Here is a 19,292-nt window from a genome sequence, read left to right as displayed (position 1 = left end):
CACACGACGAGGATCGACACATTATACGACACGCTAGCACTCGTTCGGACTGGCACGCTAACACAGGTGAATAAGTTCAAAGACAGATTTATGTACAAAATTTACACATACAGCTTCTATATCTATTCTAACCTACCTAATACCTACCTAGTCTGCTAAAACCTAGCACCTAACTCCCTGGGGTGGGGAAAGTGGGGGTTTGAGTGACGTGAGCCGTGAGCCGTTTTCCAGAGGACCAAAGCACCTTACTTGCGGCAAAATGGTACTACTGTACTCCCGTACTCAGGGTGGACAGAATAAAAGTTTTACATAGAAGTTAGAGGCTGAGAGTGACATGAGCCGCTTTCCAGCGGGACCAAAACACCTTGCGGCAAAATCGTACTTCTCACTTGCTCAGAACCAAAGTTTTACTGCTTTTCCAAGCAGGACCAGCCTCCTTTCGGTAAAAAGGTGCAAGCACTGACTTTGCCTGCTATTTATACAGGACAGTTTGGGTGCTACGTCATCCGCAGTTGTCGTCCGTCTGGTGCTGCGCCTCTCTCGCGAGTCGCGACCATGGGGTGGAAGGGGATGCGGGGTTGGAGGGAACAAGCACTGGCAGCGGTACACGCTGCCGAAAACAAGTACAGTATTTCATTAATTATGGGCGCCAAGAGGAAAATTTTCTCTTCAAGCTATATAATGCATATTTACACTTATAGAATTCATTCTACAGCTATACAATTCATTCTATACTTATAGATTAATGCATTCTGTAGCTATACATTTCATTCTAAACTTATAGAATGCATTCTATAGCCATAGAGAGAGAGAAGAACTCGGTAATAACCAAAGAATTTCATTTATATTTCTGTTTCCAGGGCACTGAATGGTTGATCTTTGAGCTTCTTGCCCCTATGCAAATGAGCCATGCAGCCTTTTGTTCCGTATACACTTCAACTCTGTATACGGTATATATATATAGTTACAGAATTCATTCTACAATTAGTATATAATTTAAATGTTTAGCTAATGCATTATGTATAGCTACAGAACGGGATTGTATATATAAAATGAATTATAATGTAAATGAAATAATTTGGTTTTTACCGAGTTTTCTCTCTCTAGCTATAGAATGCATTTCTGTAAGTATAGAATAAAATATATATATAGCTATAGAATGCATTCTATACTTACAGAATATATTGAATGGTATGTAGCGCTCTAGTAGCAGAGTAGTCGGCGTCGAACGACGCGACTGTCCCTTTCTCACGCCGGCTGCGTTCGTAATAGCGGGCCTTGAGCCTCTATTGATACACCCGATGTTGTCCTGAGAACTTGGGGAAACAATGACCAGACAGGGCGAGTGGGTACGTGTGTCCAGTGGGAACCTAGTGGGCTGGGAAAGGGGGTGGATGGCTCTGGAATGTTCCACGGTAGGGAAAATAAGTAGCGTAGCTTACAGTGGCGATTAATTCTTAATTGGATTTGAAAGTGAGAGTGGACAGACAGCAGTACGACTAGCCCAACCCTACGTAGTCATCAGAGACTGACGTGTTGGTTACAGGTATAAATAGAAAAGGATTTATGTACGGATATATTTGTATAGCTATAGAATGAATTATATAAGTATAAAATGCATTGTATAGCTATAAAGAGAAAATTCCCCTCTTGCGCCCCATATACATATGCTGTACTATATATATATATGCTAGAAGATTTAAAAAAAAATTCCATCTTTTGGTTATGTTTATGAAAATTCCACAAACGGTTGTATATAATCATTTACAAAATAAGTCTGGCACGGTTACAGCACATAAACAGGCCAGCAGAAATATCTACCCTGAACCAGAATAGAATACAGTTTCTGTTTCAGCGCCTTCAGTAAAATTGTTTTCTCCAGTTAGTCTTACTTTAAAGATTTAAAGGTAATAATGATGGGTGTTTTCAGGTGTTCAACCAAATAATGTCTCCCATAATGCAATGGGCTTGGGTATGACGTTGCAGTTTTCGTGCAGCACAAGCAAGTGATGTCATGTAGCAACGGCGCGTAAACACGTCTTTCCTTCCGGCAGTAATTCAGTTTCAAGTTTGGATAAGGTAAAACTTAAAATAAACAACTAAAAATTTCACAACAACACAATGGTGTTACATGCTGCGGGGATGATTCTTTTCTTTTTAAAAGCATGTGCTTCTGTCTGTTGCTATATCAGTAGATATTATCACTGATCTGTGTTTAAATGTTTGTGTCTGTATTTAGATGTTATTTTTTTAAATTTGTGTAATGTGCGTTAACTCTACTGTACAGAGGAGAAATGCACTATAGAATTATTTATTATTAAGAATAATGATTAGTATTAGCTTGTACCTTAATATGTTTGTAGATTACTATTGAACTCTGTTAAAAACAGAATATTTGATCTTGTTAGTATCAATAGTTATAGTTCAATAATAATAACAATTATAATGCAGTAATAACATTTATAGCTCAATAAATTTATGGTTTTGGATTATTCCAGAATTTGAAAAGATGGGGAAAAAAGTAAAGAAGGATGAGAAACCACAACCAGATGACGTGGTAAGTGTTAATGGAGACGTTATGGGCATAACTTGTATGAATTTTACTGTATTTGTTAAAGATTAGTGTTTAAAATTTACTAGTTGTTTTCTATTGATATATATTTATAAAGGTCAGATATAGGTATGAGTTTAGGAAAATAAACACTTCTTCCACTGCTAACAGTACTGTATGTGCTGTCACTGTTGTCTGAGTTAACAGAATCTTGGGTCATTAAGCCATTACTCTCAGTCCTGTCAGTTTCCATACATTCAATGTAACAACACCTAGTATATTTTAAAAGAGCTAACATGAGTGTGAACATTATTTGATTATCATTAATCTGTTACAATCTTATGCCTGATGCAGACAGAGAACTGCATTAGAAAATAGGAACTGCAAATATTCTAATCTAAGTTTATACATTCTTCAAAGGGGTTTTCTATTTTGAAAAAATCAAGACACCATTTCTCTCACTATAACAGCTAAAGATTCTTACAAAAAAAGTAACCATTTGATTTTTCAAATTGGTGTGGAGATTTTGCAGTAGATTTAAACACATGTAAACAAAAGAGAAAACAGATACAGTATTGTTTACACTAAACTTCAATATATCAAAGTGTAACTATATATCACAAAAGTATAATTTCAAATGAGTTTCACTATCAGTTAAATTAAGCATAAGTTACCTAATCTTATTTTGCTCCATTTACCACAAGGTTATAGCATTTGAAAAAGATAGTAAATTGCAAATGTAAATCAGTGATTGAGATTTTATATGCAGTAATGACTTCAGTAACAGTTAACATTAAAACTTGCTGACTTCATCCAGTGTATCAGCTGCAGCATGGAAATCCAGTACCTTATTAGTGTTGATTTAAAAAGATTTAGCAGATATAGTACATGTAAATGCATATGTGTTAATTATCACAATTCCTGTTTTTAGGTATGTAAATATAAGTAACTATAACATCTAATTACCAGTAATGATGAAATCTCAGCTTTTAATATCCACTTTATTACAAAGTATCGGCTTGATGAGACCTCCGACTATTATACACTTTTTCAGACCAGCAGTGTCAAATATTCTCTATGTGATTTGAAGCTTTCATACATGATTTATGTGTCTCTATGTTGGGACATCCTGAGACAACTTTATCTTGTCAAATTTTATTTATGGTTGATGTTTGGGAACAGCAGTTTAAAAACAAAACTTTGGCTTCCAATATGTTTACATAGGCATTTAACTGTAATATCAGTTTTGACATATATTGCATTAGAAAAATTATGTTGTACTGCCAGTTTGATGCCCTGTTAGTGGAGAGCAGGAATGCAGCTACTGTTGTCCTCATGCTTAGCAGCCCAGAAGAAGATGTGCAGTCCAAAGCATGTGAAGCTATTTACAAATTTGTTGACAAATGTGAGTGATGAGGATAATACATAATAATGTATTATTTGCTTTTGTGTGATCTTGTCATTAGTCATCCATTTTTGTGTGTGTTTCTGTCAGTTATTTTTGAGCTGTTTGCAATTAAGAAGAGTTATTGCATTTAGTCATGAATCTTCAGATTTGTAGACAGTGAATGCTAATTTGAATGTTAAAGTTAACAATTATAAATGCAGACAATATAAAGGCCTTATATAATAAGGTACATAAAAGCAACAATTAGTATCTTAAAACTTTTAGCTTATAACAGTAACTTCCCCTTCAGGCAAAATGTAATCAGAGACTAGTGGCACAACATGCTCCTAAAAAATTAAGACTGCTCTAAAGAAGCAAATTTTGAAACATTTTTAAAATATCATTTTTGTGCCATATATTGCTAAAGTCATGCATTTATGGTGTAATTAATATAGATATTGTTTATGAAAACATGGGAAGTGTCATGATAAATTGCAGGTGAAGAGAACAAGAAAATTTTACTGGATCTGAAAGCTGTGGATCCATTACTGAAACTGATGCAAGGAGAAGACGAAACTGTTCGCCGCTATGCAACAATGGGCTTAAGTGTCATGTGTCAGAATTGTAAGTTGCAGTCCTTGCAGTATGCGTGGAAGTGATAAATGCTGAGACTCTGATAGTTGTAATTTCTGTATTCCATTTGCTATAATTGTCCTTGCAGAGTAATAAAGTTGTACTGTTGGAGTAGCATTTACGTTGAAATATAGTTTAGTTTATTCCTTGTTCCTCCTCAAGGAGCATATAGGACCACAATGTTGAAATATGTATAGTATATATAAAAATATAAACATGTTTCTATACGTTTATTTGCATCATGTGTGGCTTCTTTAATATGAAATATGCACATGCATTCCTTTCTATGCAAAGTGTGTGTGTGTTTTTGAAAGGTATCGAGTGATTAAGCATGTATACTTGCATGAGCATGAGTTCTCTTTCATTCTGTTTTAATATTATCTTTTTAATTTTTTCAGCGGAAGTCCGCAAATTTATGAGAAAACGAGATGATTTCATCCCAACTCTGATCAATTTGCTTCATCCTGATAGTAAGTATATGCACCAATGTATAAACATACAAAATGACCTACACCGGATAAAGAGTATGTGACACAGGCTTTAAAACACAAGTGTATACAAAGAGCAACATATGAAGAGGAATTGTAAACACAACATGCCTATTGAAGGAATCAATGAGGCATATTCTCAGCCTAGATGAGTCTCAAATGCTTCAGTACAGTATAAGTTCATGCTGAAAATGATGACATAACATTATTTGAAGAGAACAATAGTGAATATTTTTCTGCAAAGATTTATTGTTTAAAAGTATGTTTTTGTGATAAATTTGCTATTATAGTTATCTTTTATTTTTGGAAGTAGTAAAACACCCTTTCTTTTAAGGACAAAAAGCTTATAATAAGAATAGATCATGGTTTAGAATTTATATTTTGCTTTTATGACTATAAATGTTTGAGTGAACTGTAAAGAGTTGATACTATTGTTACTATCTGATGATCATATGCCGCTCCCCCCCTACACACACACATATATATATATAGAGCTAAAACGTTTTGCATTTTCGGTCAAGTTTAATTTTCTTACATTTAATGTGCACTAGTAGCTACACAAGATACTTTTTTTAATTTCATGCCAGTTGCTGACAATGTACTGTATGAATTTGCTACTCTGGGACTTTCCTTCATGGCCACCGAATATTCAAGCAAAGTTAAAATATTTGAATGTGGCGGTGTTGAACCACTTGTCAGACTTCTATCCGCCAGTGACCCTGATGTCCAGAAGAACAGTATTGAGGCACTGGCCCAGATGGCTTTGGTACTAGTTTTTTCTTCACAAAACTTACAATATATATATATACATGTATGCATATTCTGTGAAGATGAGACTTTATGTTTTTAATTTTAATTAAGTAAAAAACAAGCTTTTATGTGATTTTACATCTGCATAAACATGCTTGCACATTCCACCACCTACACATATACATGCATTCAGGTGCACCTGGCCACACTTGTGTATAAATACTTGTATAATCATTTACTCAATAAATGATCTGGATAAATGCCTTATTTGTATAAAACTGTGGTACAGATCACCAAAAATGTATGCTTCCTAACCAAGCATGATATGATATCAGGGGTATAGCAGTGTTTCAAATGATTCAAGTCATAAATTGATGCAGATAAATTTTTCGTCAACTCAATCTGTACTGTGCTATTAAAGTAAATTATAAATAAGTTATTATAGGAAAATGGATTAAATCTTTTCTGATCAGGACTTTCAGGCCAGATGCTCAATAAGGGAAAATGATGGCCTTCCATCAATTCTGGAACTACTAAAGTCAGACTACGCCGTAATACAAAAACTAGCACTGCTGGCTCTTGAACGCCTAATGCAAGAAGGTAATAATGCATCCTTGCTTACACTTTTGTGAATAAATTAATGCACATATATAAAATGTATATAAGGCTATAGATATATATGAAAATATACCAAAAGATGCACAAAGCAACAGCAAGACTTGTATAAACAAAGTTGTCAAAAGATATGCAATTCTCCAAAAGAGAATAAGTGCAAGCATTTAAAATATCTGTCAGACTTTCTTTGACTCTTGTATATAGCAAGCTTCAGACCAGACTGAATTTTAATTTTTCCCTATTACAGTGGGTAATAGAAACTGTATGCGAGAGCTGGATGGAGTTTCTAGACTGCTGGAAATCTTGGCCCGTCAAGATTTATTTGACCTCCATGTAATGGTAGTCATGGTACTAGCCAACCTATTGGAGGATCTTGAAACACTGGAGGTCAGCAGCCATTTCTCATAGACCTTACTTAAGAACATTAGCAGTGGCTATTAACCTTTTGGGCACATTGGGCCACAATTGTGGCTTTGCTGGGGAAGCACGGGGAAGGCAATTTTCATTACTTTTATTGCACTTTGTTTCAAAAATAAAGCTTATTTTACTAGTTAGCAAATCTGTATGAATGCACCCTTGAATATTGATGCCTTTTTGAATGTATATGCTGCTTAGTTTATTATGTGTGTTAAACGTTGCTAAGTTAAGCATAACTTAAGGTTTATGACTTCAAACGTATAGTAGTATGTTTGCTTTTGTATAGCACATGACTTTTGCTAGAGATACAGATAAAACAAATATTTACTAGAAATAATAGGGAAATACAGCCAGCATGATAATGCATGTAATTAATTTTTTTTAAACATTTTACAGAATCTATACATGAATACATTTGGAAAAAGAGAAAATGACTTACAAAGTCACGTAACAGCTACATCTTCTTAGTAAAGAAATACACAGAAATTAATTCCACAGTATATTAACTTAAACTTTTTCTAACAGTGTACATTATTTTTCCTATGCTTTTTTCTAATTAGAATAATATTCAGAAAAGATTATTATTATTATTGCTAAAGTAGTTATTACATTTATATATAAAAAGCATCACAAAAAATAAATCTAACTTTTTAATGGCCTTAGCATGCTAAATTGTTTCAAATCATGTAGCAGATTGTTCTCATCTGTTGCTGTAGCCAGCTGCCAGAATATAGTTCTAAATCTAAATGGATTGAACATTTCTTTTCTTAGCCAGCTTTTTATTTTTTAGTGTAGTATATGTCACCCTGTTTCAAGAGATGCATATGCATATATTTTAAAGCTTTCTTGAGTGACTTTTAAAACTTCAGTTCAAGAAACCATTCTTTTGCTGTAGTTTGCCATATATTTTTGCCTACATCAGGATAATGCAACTCTTGAAATGATAAACTTCACTGTAAGATTCATTACTTAATGAATATGAATTGGGTTTACATGTGATATTCTGATATCAGGTGATAAGCCTAAACTATGAGCAAACTGCATCATCTTTATTATGTTGCAGTGAGCCAGTTCATTTTTTTTCCAGTAAGGAAATGTTTGTAAACCTTTACTAAATATCTCTTTCAGCAAATGAAGGAAAAGGGAGGTTTGAAGAAGCTTGTGATGATAATCACTGATCAGCCTGCACCAGAAGATGATAGTAAGAAGCTAGCAAAAAAAGAGAGCGGATCTAGAGCTGGCAAGAAAAGTGCAAAAGATGGTAAGATAGCACCAAGTACTATGTATTCTTTAATTTTTTTCTCCCATCTTCAGTTGGTCTTTCATCTTTGACATTAATATGTCTCTTCATGTGTCTGTTCTCAATCTCCAGACCTCATGCATAATGCTATTTCACCACTTTAGAACAACTATTTTTTTTATCATCAGCACATTTTGTTTCCTGCAGCCAAGAGTAAAAAAGGTGCAGATGAAGAAAAAGATGATGCTGTATCTGGTATGGACTCCATTACCCCTACTTTGCCAGATGTAAAGATGTGTGCAGCAAAGGCTATTGCCAGATGTGCCAAAAATAGTAAGTCATTCATTGGCCAGCTTTAAGTTTTGCTCTGGAGAACAGAAGAACAAGAAACTTGCTTTGTACAGCTGAATGGGCTTTTTATGTGATATTTTAGAAATAAATATCTTTTATCCCATGAGAAGTTCTACAAAATTGTTTTGTTGTAAATCAATGATATACTGTTTTCTATTACATTCTTATGGACTGTTTCCCTTTTTATACTGGAAAAGTACAGCTGTAGCTTTATTGTAATCAGCCTTGCAGTGCATGAACATAGTTGCCGCTGCTGTTCTTAAGATTTTCATCAGCTCAATGTGGATTCCTTTTTTTCTAAAAATATTCTGCTTATTCTGAGAATTCCTGCTGGCAAAATTTCTCTCCACACATACTTTATTGTTAAAATCTATTTACTTATTTACAACACGATTTTGTTTTCTCATAACGCTCAAGATTATGAAAGGGATTATTTATTGATAGAATTAGTACCGTAAATTATATATATAATAAATGCTATATAAATAAAATTCTTATTATTAGTAGTAGTATAATATATAGAGAGTGGGAAGTAGTGTTGTGTGTCTGATATTATTTAACAGTACTTTGTGGTAACACTTCCAGGTCAAAATCGTAGAATCTTGCATGAACAGGAAGTTGAGAAAATGTTAATCATCTTGCTGGGTCATGAATCAGTTGATGTTCAGATGGCTGCAGCTCATGCCATTGGCATCATTTGTGAAACCCTCAGCTTCAGAGACTCCATCAAGGAATGGGGTAAGCGTATCAGTTGATATGTTCCAATTTTTAACTCTTTTCTTGTCTTCTTGCATCTCATGGGTTATCACTAATCAAATTTCTCTATTTTATTCTCTTTTGTTTTCTTCTTTTGTATCAGTTTCTTTTCTGCCTGAATGCATGTAAGCTGAGATATTTTTTATTTTACAAAATGGTTTTCAATTTGATGTTTTATTTTTTTTACCCAAATTTTGTTTTTCCCGACTCAGTTACTCTAGAAGTGCTAAACATTTTCAGGTGACCATCTATTTGTTGCCCCGATAAAGACTGCTTTAGTATAAAAGGGATTTGCAAACATAAAAATTACCCTGCCTTTTGTGCTTTGGCAGGTGGCCTTCCACCCCTACTCAAACTTCTCAGCATTGATCATGGAGATCTGAAGGAGGCTGTGACACTGACCATTGCCAATTTGACATCATCTAACCTCCCAAATTGCCAGTAAATTAAGTGATTTTTTTTTTCTCATGATATGTAACTGCTATTGCAACTACATTTAACTTTGTGGACCATGATATTGTCATCATCCTCGTGAATGTGTAAATCAGTTTATTAGCATAGTTTCTTCTGCACTTTCACCATTATCCTCGTCATCACATAACTTCATTTAGGGAATAATTATAGGGTGTTTCATGGTGCTAGTAGTAACAGTGTAATGATAGAAGATCATTTCCTCCATGTTCACTTGGATCTCCCTAATTAATTGCCCTATGTATAATAAGTCTCTTTTTTGGGGACAGGGATATAGTCAACCTTGGTGGACTAGATCTACTCATTGCAGCACTTGGTGATTTAAGGGAAGAAGTAATTGCTAATGTAGCCTGTGTCCTGACAAACATAGCTCAAGATGAGACTCTGAGAATGGAGGCAATAAGTAAAGGTGTTGTCACAGCACTTGTTGATCCACTGCGGTCCAGGTAGGTAATGATAAACATACCAACATCTTTTAACTTCCACACCAATATCTGTTCACTTGAACACATTTTGCTGTTTCATTTTTAACAACATTGAGGTAATTTGTAGCAAGTATTCATAGTTTATATTAGGCAAGTAATACAACATGATTATCCTGGAAAGGGAAATAACAATTTTTACCTTTCCTTATTAATGTTGAAGCAAAATAACAACAAAAATATTCCTCATAAAATAAAATAATTTCAGATAGCAGTGTTTTTAAGCATGACAGAAGTTAGCATTCACTAATACTGAATAAATAGATGCATGTAACTGAGTGGTTAGAGGCCAAGGCTGGATGACTCTTGTGACACATACGCACACTTTAACTATCCAAATGTTGACTGACAGTGATCTAGCACTTTTTTTGGATAGGGGGTGGTCACTAGTCAGGTGAGCAACGGCCTCAGTCAGCTCAAAAACTGAGCAATGGTTATACTTCTCTGTGGATGTTAGGCTCACATAAATTTTGTGCCACAATAGCCTTTCTGAGTACTGCACTTAGCTGTTGTTTCTAGTGCTCACCTGTTGCTGCTTCTTGTATTGATGATAGATGCCATTTGCTCTTACTGACTTTTGGCAGAGAAAAATCAAAGCCCTTTAGTGTATGGTTTTGAAACCTTGACATAAATGTCAATCATCAAAGAAGTTCCTAACAGACTTTTTGTTCTGATGAGAGAAAAGAAAAACTTTTTGTTCACCAGTGTGGCTTGTTTGCTTAACAAAAATGTTTTAAACATGTTTTGTTATGTCCTGCAGAACATGACTACTTCCTTCTGTATAATATTCTGACATGAGCAGATGATGAATGTTCACAAATCGTCAGATAGTTTGCCAACCTGTATGCAGCGCATATCATGTATATTGCACCAACACAGTTCACAGCTTATCCAAGTCTTCTCAGGATTCTGCTGAGACTTCTAAATGAGGCAGCTGTCTTCCATGGGTTGGCTTCTCATACATTTTCCAGATGTGTCTTCTGTAGTTCTTAAGACAAGAGTACTCAACAACAGGATAGTTGTAGCACAATAAATATGTTCACTTGCACCTACATGCAAGCAATCAACTTCATCAATTCTGTCTCAAAAGCAAAATATGTCATGGCTAGAAATGCAACGAAGTTATTTGTTTAGATTCCTTACTCCTGAGGTCTTTTCTCATGGTTATTTCTTTGATTATTTTATTATTGGGGAAGCAGATAGCCAAGTGGTTAAAGCACTGGCTTTCGAGCCGAGACCATGCTCGTTCAATACCTGATTAGTGCAGCAAACTTCTCCTAGTCAACTCAGCAGGCAGGAATAGGTACGTGACTTCTTAGAGGGTTGCGAAGGTGAAGCGCAGCAAGGGAGAGGAGATGGGCACAGCCCTCATGTAAAGCTGTCCCAGAAAAAAGTGAGATCTCTAGCACCTCACCCCCACCAACGACCTGAAAAACCTTTACCTATTTTATTAAATACAGATGTATCGAAGCAATTGAGTGCTATAGCTATGAATACATTAGCATTTGCAGGTGCAAACTGTATGGGAAGAGTTATTGCATCTGTTAATGTCAAAGAAACAGCAAAAGTTTTAATATAAATTCCCTTCCTTCAAGATTTATCAGTTGAGATGATGCTAATCATCTCCTAACTTCCTCAGCAGAATGGTTAAAAAACATTGGCTTTTCTTCTGCCATTATAACTAAGGGCCATTGTTGAGCTGACCAGTGAGTTACCTGCACATCGGTCACATGCTAGATCACAGGGACTCAATGTTTTGATGGTTAGAGCAAAATTGTAGCGTATGATTTCCTATGGTCATGCCATCTGTCTTGAAGAAACATAATTTAGAGTAAAGTTTATTTTTTTTATTTTCGTGATTTATTTCAGTAAAGCTATGGAATAGAATAAATTAGTGTTTCAAATAGAACATACTTTTCAGTGCTTTTCAATAATTTTCTTCATGAATGGTTATGTGTATTTGATTCTGGTTGTGTAAATTGGTAATGATAATGTATTTCAGTAATACCAATGTACAAAGCAAGGCTGCTTTGGCAGTGTCTGCTTTCACATGTGATGCTGATGCAAGAGCAGAGGTAGGTCTTTCAAGCTTTACTTTATTTAAAAAACAGACAAGCAAGCTAACCATTGACAGAGTCACAAGTTAATCACATAAATAAAAGGAAAAAAATCAAGGTATACCAGGTTGGCATTTTAGGCAAGAAGAATGATATTATTTTTCTCACTTTTGCGGATGTACATATATCACTGAAGGTTGCTTAACATTTTTCAACATCTCAGGATGTTATACCACGTGAAATATACCATCACAAAGAGGCAGCAATGCTTGATGGTCATAAGTAAACTGTATCTTTAGAATAATTTTTGTCTATCAATTGGTTAAAGTTTCGTGAAAGTGGAGGCCTGGAGCCATTGGTCATGCTGCTACAGTCTGGGAATGATGAAGTGCGACGAAATACAGCCTGGGCCATTACTGTGTGTGGAGTTGATGAACCAACAGCATCAGAAATTTGCAGGCTTGGGTGTGTAATAGATGGGATTTATCCCTGCTTATTTTCTCATAATTCTTTATTTTGTGACATTATCATTTTCTAATCTTTTCATAATTTTGATTTCATCGTTTCTGAAGTCAGCATAACACTCACTTCCTCTGTTGCTGCATGCATAGCTGTGCATTTATGATTGCTGTCAACATTTTCATTGTGCAAATAATATTAAAGCAGTTATATTTTCTCAGATGAATTCTAATTGTTGATAATTGGGTCAGATTTATGTTGTTATTACAAACTTGGTTGTATTAGATCAAGTGATCTGTGTTACTAGGCCTCCTTTGTTTCATTCTGCAGAGGCCTGGACATTTTGCAACAGATTCAGCTGTCTAGCACAAGACAGAGTTCCTTCATTGACGCTGCTTTAGAGCGGCTGTTAGACAGCAATACATCAGCAAAATATGCCCTCACAGGTTACCTTAGTAAGCATAGTCCTTGTTTGAATTTACTCAGTGTTGGCCAGTTTTTGTCATTCTAGCTTATGAAACAAGATTTGAAAAGGATCACTGTTATTTCAGTTTTGTAATGTTGACAAAAAATACTCTTAAGTTTGATGCCGATGTTCAAACCAATTGAATATTCTCTTCCCAGTGCTTCCTATGTGTACATGTTGTCATCATGATCAAAACCGGCCATTCATACGGTTTCAGGTACAATGAATCTTGTAGAGGATGGATTCTATGATCCTGGTCAACTTCGACCTGGAACACAGTTCCAGACACTGGAAGACTATCTCAAAGAGCCAGTGAATGACAAACGTCCCATCTTCTTCATTAATGGCAAATTGCAGTAAGTAGACAACTAAAGAAGTGTGGATGTTTACTTTTCAAACAGCCAGAAAGCCTATTATCTGCTTCATTAATGGCAAAGTGCAGTAAGCAGACAACTAAAGAAGTGTGGATGTTTACTTTTCAAACAGCCAGAAAGCCTATTATCTGCTTCATAATGGTAATAGTGCTGTAAGATAAAGTGAGAAAAATGACAGTGAGGATAACAGTTAATGCTTAGAAAGATAATAGCTGAGGATATGGTTTTGATGATGAAAAGGACCAAGGTTTCAGTGACAAGAGAATTATAGTTAAAATATTTGAAAACATTAAATGGAACATTTATAAAAATTCTGATTGTGATTAGAGGAATGCTTAGGCACACATACTGCTAGTAATAATGGTGGTAGTGATGATGGAGATGAGGATGATGATGATATTACTGCTGCTGATGATGACTGCAGGGTTACGAAAGAGTCAGAGAAAACAGAAGAAAGTGATTTCAAGGTTGAAGCAAGTAAAAGCTCTACAGGAAAAATTTCAAAAGTTTCTGGCAAAGATTCTAAAACGTAAGTTTTTATTTGTTCCATCTTTTTCATTTCAGCTTAATAATATCTGCATCTGGCTGAACCATAAAGGAATATGTTCTTTTACTGGTTTATGAAATATTTTCCCATATGACAAAAATCTGTCCTTCTTTGGCAGAACACACTCATATGTTCCATATACTCACCCTACCATCCATTGACGCTGCATGTGTCCTATTGTTGTCTGCAGCGCATGAAAAGAGATTTTTGTAGCTTATTTCTAATCTTACCCCTGAATCCTTTCTTCATTTCTAAATTTTATCTAGAGGATCATATGAGACTTGATATTATTGAAAAATAAAGTTGTGTTATTCACCGCCTAGAAAGCCCTGGATAGGAATGTTTACATCATTTTCTGGTTGTACAAGAATGACAGTTATCAGTGTAAAACTGTTAGGAGTAAAACAGTAAACAAACACAGTTAATTAGAGTTCAGTTGTCTGTGCTATTTTGGATATGTACTTAAAGCCATTGGATGAAAATGTTTTGTACTTCTATCAGTCCTTCCAGCTTTCCAAAGAGTAGCCATTCTTTTAATTTTTTAACAACTAAAATCTGATTGTGGCACAGTAAATCTAAAGCCCAGAGAGAGAAGGAAGAGAAGCAGAGAGAAGAAGAGCTAGCAGCTCAGGCCCAGAAAGAAGCAGAGGCTATAGCTGGAAAAGACAAGAACACACTAGAGCCACCATCAGATCCCAGTTTTGTCAGATACCTTGAAGAAGTTCATGAGAAAGTACTCCCTCTGAGCACCACAGTAGAACAGATAACTGTTCTTGCACGGTAAGTAAGAGGAAAATTGTGATGATAAAGGGTCGACATTTATATTATTGAATGAGAGAAGGAGGGTAATGAAAAGGACAATGGGTGGAGAGGGGTGCAATAACGACAGAGAGAAGGTCTTGTTTTTCAACAGTTCTGGAGAAAAACAACTGTACCATCTTCATAAAGCACAACTTAGTCCTCTCTCACTCTTGCAGGTGGCTATCATCCTCCAGGATTATCGCTTATCTCTTTCTCTCCTTTGACCCTTGCAGCCATTCCAGGAATGCTGGGTTGCATCTGTTCTTTTACTGTGAGTTCAATGGCATCTAGGCTGTGGTTTCAAATATCTATAACTCTGACTCTTCATCCATAGTCTCACTCATATCCTTATTACGACACAAGCACGGGATTTAGCAACAACAGAAAAAGGGAAAACATAAGTGCACTTGGAATAAATGCATCAGATTCCCAAATCCTTAAATGATAGATGCTGAGGTTCGGAATCATGTCTAAGATAATTAGGGTCATAGATTAGAGTGAGGTCCCTTTGCTCACTGGCAAATGGTTTTATGCCTCTTGTCAATTTTTTTCTCAGTCATATTTCAATAATTTTAAAATTAAGTGCTTTCCATTTCAGTTTGAGATTACGATATTTTACTGAGTTTCTTTTGTACCTTTACAAATTGATGCTTTCTTTTTAAAATTTAGCTATAACCTGAAATATTTTGCTGTTTAATATATTAAAGAATAATAATAATACTAGTAGTAATAATAATATGTTTATTTGTATCGTGCTTTTTTCCCATCATTAAAGGCAGGGTCAAAGCACTTTACTTAAAAAGAAAAACATTCAAATATGATAAGAATGGATGCTGGTCTCAAAAACAGCTGTAGAATCACTGTATATTTGTGATCTTCGCCTATCACAGTCTGTAGCTGATAGGCACAGGCAACACTGTCAAACTGCACAATGATCACTGATGATGATGATGACTCATTGATGTTAAGAGTGACCGTCTCCTTGTTTTCTGACAGAGGTATGAAGGTGATGTTGTAAGGCTAACCTGCAGGTGGAGAACCAGACAGTTGAGATTTGGAACAAGCACAATGCTTTGTTTCTGATTTGTCTCTCCTTAACCTCTTGTCACTCTTTACTAGTTACTAGTTTTAAGGAAGAAATAAATAAAGTAGTCAGGTTACAGGAAAGTGCGGACACAAGACATAAGTACAGTAGTCAGGTCAAAGGCCTCAAAAACAAGTTGGCCTTTTTCAGTATCAGCATCTGTGAGATTAGTCTGAGCAACATATTTCACTGAGCTTCCTGGAGATACATGATTTCAATCATTGAAGACTGGTCTGAACTCCACGCAAGCTTGGTGTGATAGTTTGACATTCTGAAGCAGCTGAAGGAAGGCAACCAAAGTTTGAAGTCAACACTGGTGATACCCAGATCTAAAATCTAAGTAATGGCAAGATGGCGCAGATATGACTAGAAATAAAATGGCACAGGAAAAGATGAAAAGTGACAAAGACACAGAAATCCACCGAGGAACATAACAAATATTGTAACAGATTTACTGATGAACATTAGACACAAAACTTAGACACAAAACATAGATCAACAGACAAATATGAAAAGTGAGGGAGAGGAGTCATCCTCCAGCCAGTTAGGTAAAGGAAATTTATCACTTATCATAAAAATTTGAGTGCAATATTTTAGGTTCTTTCCCCTCTATTTTCATTTAACTTATTTTTCTTATCATAATAGCTAAAATCCTTATTTATAAAAATCAATAAATATCGAGAAACCCAGTCTACTTGCCTACACCCATGCTATTTTACTATTTGCAATAAGCACTGACTTAATGTTTATCTAAATAACTGTGACAAACAACAGATATTGTTGGCACACCAAACTGGCTTCAGTGCTTTGCACATGCAGTCTTTTGCCGTGAACACATTTTTAACATCCAAGCTTAAGTTTCTGGCATAAAAATATATCAAGTATAAAACACTGATTTTTTGTTGAATGATTTTGCCAATTAGGTATGTAGCAGAAAAGATGGGTGGACCAATAGAGCGAGGCCAGCTGCCTCATTTCAGCTGGGAGCTTCCAATGAGTCAAATCAGATTTGAGATAAAATCAAACGTGATTCCTATTGGGAAAATCAAGATGGGAATTCATACCCATCGAGCATTGTTATTTAAGGTATGTTATATTTTATTTTTATTTTCTACTCCTAAGAGAAAGATACTGCTTGCTATTCCTATCTATTATCTTTGAACTATACTGATGAAGCTATATAAATTATTAAAATTAAAAAAAAAACTACATATAAAACAAGGGTCAAAAAAGGCACAGAGGATGATCTCTGAGGGTTATTTGGCTGACACAAATTCATATTAGGTAAAGAATCGTGTGTAGAACATGAAAAAGTCTTAAACAGCAGGTTCTCAAAGTCCAAATGCAGGGTAAATCCTGTGAATCCTGTCCTGGAATGAAATGTTCCTTATTGCAGGCTCTTGCTGATCGCACCTCAGTTGCCTGCACACTCACCAGAGGCAACTACAACCGCGTATGGAATGAAGTGCTTGTGGGAGAAACTGATCAAGCAGTATGTATGCTTGTACAACAAATTATTTCAACTTACACTGTAGTAAAGCATGAAAGAATGTCATTTGTAAGTGCAGATGCTTATGACATTATTTAACTACTTTTGGTAAACGCATTTCTGTCGTTTTAAAGACCAGATCTCAAACTGAAATTTTGTGTCGTGAGAATAACTGCTGTGCACTAGAGTATTGTATTGCAGTTGAAACAGAAAAGAATAAAGAATACAAACAATGTTGGAAGTAAAAAAACAGGAATGAATGACTGAAAGGTTTAAAAGGTTTAAAAAGAAGGAAACAGATAAAGGGAAAGTATGTTCACACATGTTTAAAATAAAGAAAAATGTAAAAGAAACTAAAAAAAGAAAAACATTGATGATTGAAGGCTGTAAAGGAGTAAAAAGAATTAGAGAAAAGAAGTAAACAACATTAGAAAAGTATGACAATAGAGAAGAAACAAAGAATGCAGTGTAGGAGAAAATTTTAAAGAAGTATAAATAATTAATTTTCCTTTTTATTTTTTTTTCTTATGAATTTTTACTCTACATTTTTCCATGCATGTTTTTTTTCATTAGTTTTGCTTTAATGCAAATACCTGATATATTTTATCCACAACATGTAGTTGATGCTATGTGCATACGAAGTGTTAAAATGCATTGTTTGAAATTTTTACAGCCAGGAGCACCTAAACTGCCCCCTTCTCGATACATCGTAGACCTCATCCATGAACCTGGAAAGCTGCTACCAATCTACTCTCACGAAGCAGTTGCCTATCAGAAAGTTTAGATAGTGTCAGTTGGGAAGTAGACTGGTTTTGCCCTGTGTGTAAGAAGAGTCATGCTGAGAAAGACGCTTTAATGGCTGTAATTCTCACATGTCTTTTCCTAAATGTGTGTGTGCATGCACATGAATCAGTGCATAGATGTGCATTGGACATTTATGTGTGTGAATGTATTTGGGGGATGCTTGCATCAAGACTGAAAGGACATACATTATCCAAAAAGTGGTGTGAATTTTATGAATATATCTTGCCTCACTTAGAAATCCTCTCAATCATTATTTGCTGTGCAAAAATCATTTTCTTTTTTATTGTTTTCTTTGTTTTTGTTACAGTTACCAGTTCCCTTGGAGTGCTTCTCATAAAACTTGTTTAACATTTTTGCAATTCTAATATGATTCTACTCAAAAATTGTAATAATAATAATACAGGATGTAATGCTTAAAATTTATTTTCTGCTCTTGTTACATATTAAAACGTTTTTTATAATTTTTAATACGTTTTGCTTTTTTTGTCTCGAACAATGAATTTTATTTGATATAAAAATGTTATTTGTTCTGTGATAGATGTGATAATAATAATTATACATCACAGTATGTGCTGCAGAATGAGTTTGAACGTGTCATAAATCATAAATCGGACAACTGTTTTAATTCATTCCTAGGAGAAACGGGAGGAAAAATCTAAGGAAATTGACGCACAGCGGGTCCCAAGGATTAGGTTTATTTGATAATAAAGTTGATTGCATTAACAATGTATGGGTGTTGAGTGTTGCTATCTGCTTGCGACCGCAGTCTGTGCTCGAGTTGTTCGATCGCTGCTTTCGACACTTTAGACTACCACACGTTCTCCTCTAGGTTGGTTTCTCCTATACCTGTCTCATTGCACTCAGTCGTTTAGTGTCCACTGCTCTGCATCAGAACCTCCTGCTGTACTTTATGGAGTGCCTAAGGTTTTAGTCCTCGGATCCCTATTGCTTACTGCCTATGTCCAGCCACTTGGCCCGTGATGTACACCTCCTGGCATCTGGCCCAGCTTGCAAACTCCACAGTCTGTTCACCAGTCCTCAGCAAACCCTCGACTCTGTCAAACACTGTA

At 35.3% G+C, this 19,292-nt stretch overlaps 1 protein-coding gene across 1 annotated transcript; it reads left to right on the top strand.

Annotated features, from left to right (window-relative positions):
• Positions 1 to 1,985: 1,985 nt before the first annotated feature.
• LOC112560260 (armadillo repeat-containing protein 3-like) lies at positions 1,986 to 18,932 on the top strand. Its single transcript, XM_025231965.1, has 22 exons — positions 1,986 to 2,079; positions 2,499 to 2,557; positions 3,839 to 3,956; positions 4,437 to 4,562; positions 4,970 to 5,041; positions 5,647 to 5,825; positions 6,283 to 6,409; positions 6,672 to 6,811; positions 7,970 to 8,102; positions 8,289 to 8,414; positions 9,018 to 9,170; positions 9,521 to 9,629; positions 9,929 to 10,105; positions 12,144 to 12,216; positions 12,527 to 12,663; positions 12,988 to 13,112; positions 13,341 to 13,479; positions 13,922 to 14,026; positions 14,615 to 14,824; positions 16,853 to 17,015; positions 17,326 to 17,421; positions 18,092 to 18,932. The coding sequence occupies exons 2-22, from the start codon at positions 2,510 to 2,512 to the stop codon at positions 18,200 to 18,202; spliced, it is 2,667 nt and encodes an 888-aa protein (XP_025087750.1). The 5' UTR covers positions 1,986 to 2,079; positions 2,499 to 2,509; the 3' UTR covers positions 18,203 to 18,932.
• The last annotated feature ends 360 nt before the right edge of the window (positions 18,933 to 19,292 follow it).

Source organism: Pomacea canaliculata, linkage group LG3, assembly GCF_003073045.1.
Source record: "Pomacea canaliculata isolate SZHN2017 linkage group LG3, ASM307304v1, whole genome shotgun sequence".
Lineage (NCBI taxonomy): Eukaryota > Metazoa > Mollusca > Gastropoda > Architaenioglossa > Ampullariidae > Pomacea > Pomacea canaliculata.
The sequence above is the reverse complement of the archived record's forward strand: the minus strand, read 5'-3'. Positions and strand labels throughout refer to the sequence as shown.

Excerpts from the sequence above, each read along its gene's own strand:
- LOC112560260 (XM_025231965.1), top strand. The coding sequence starts at position 2,510 with ATGGGGAAAAAAGTAAAGAAGGATGAGAAACCACAACCAGATGACGTG. Across the intron at positions 14,027-14,614 it reads TCTGGCAAAGATTCTAAAAC|TAAATCTAAAGCCCAGAGAG; the intron begins GTAAGTTTTTAT and ends ATTGTGGCACAG. Across the intron at positions 14,825-16,852 it reads CAGATAACTGTTCTTGCACG|GTATGTAGCAGAAAAGATGG; the intron begins GTAAGTAAGAGG and ends TTTGCCAATTAG.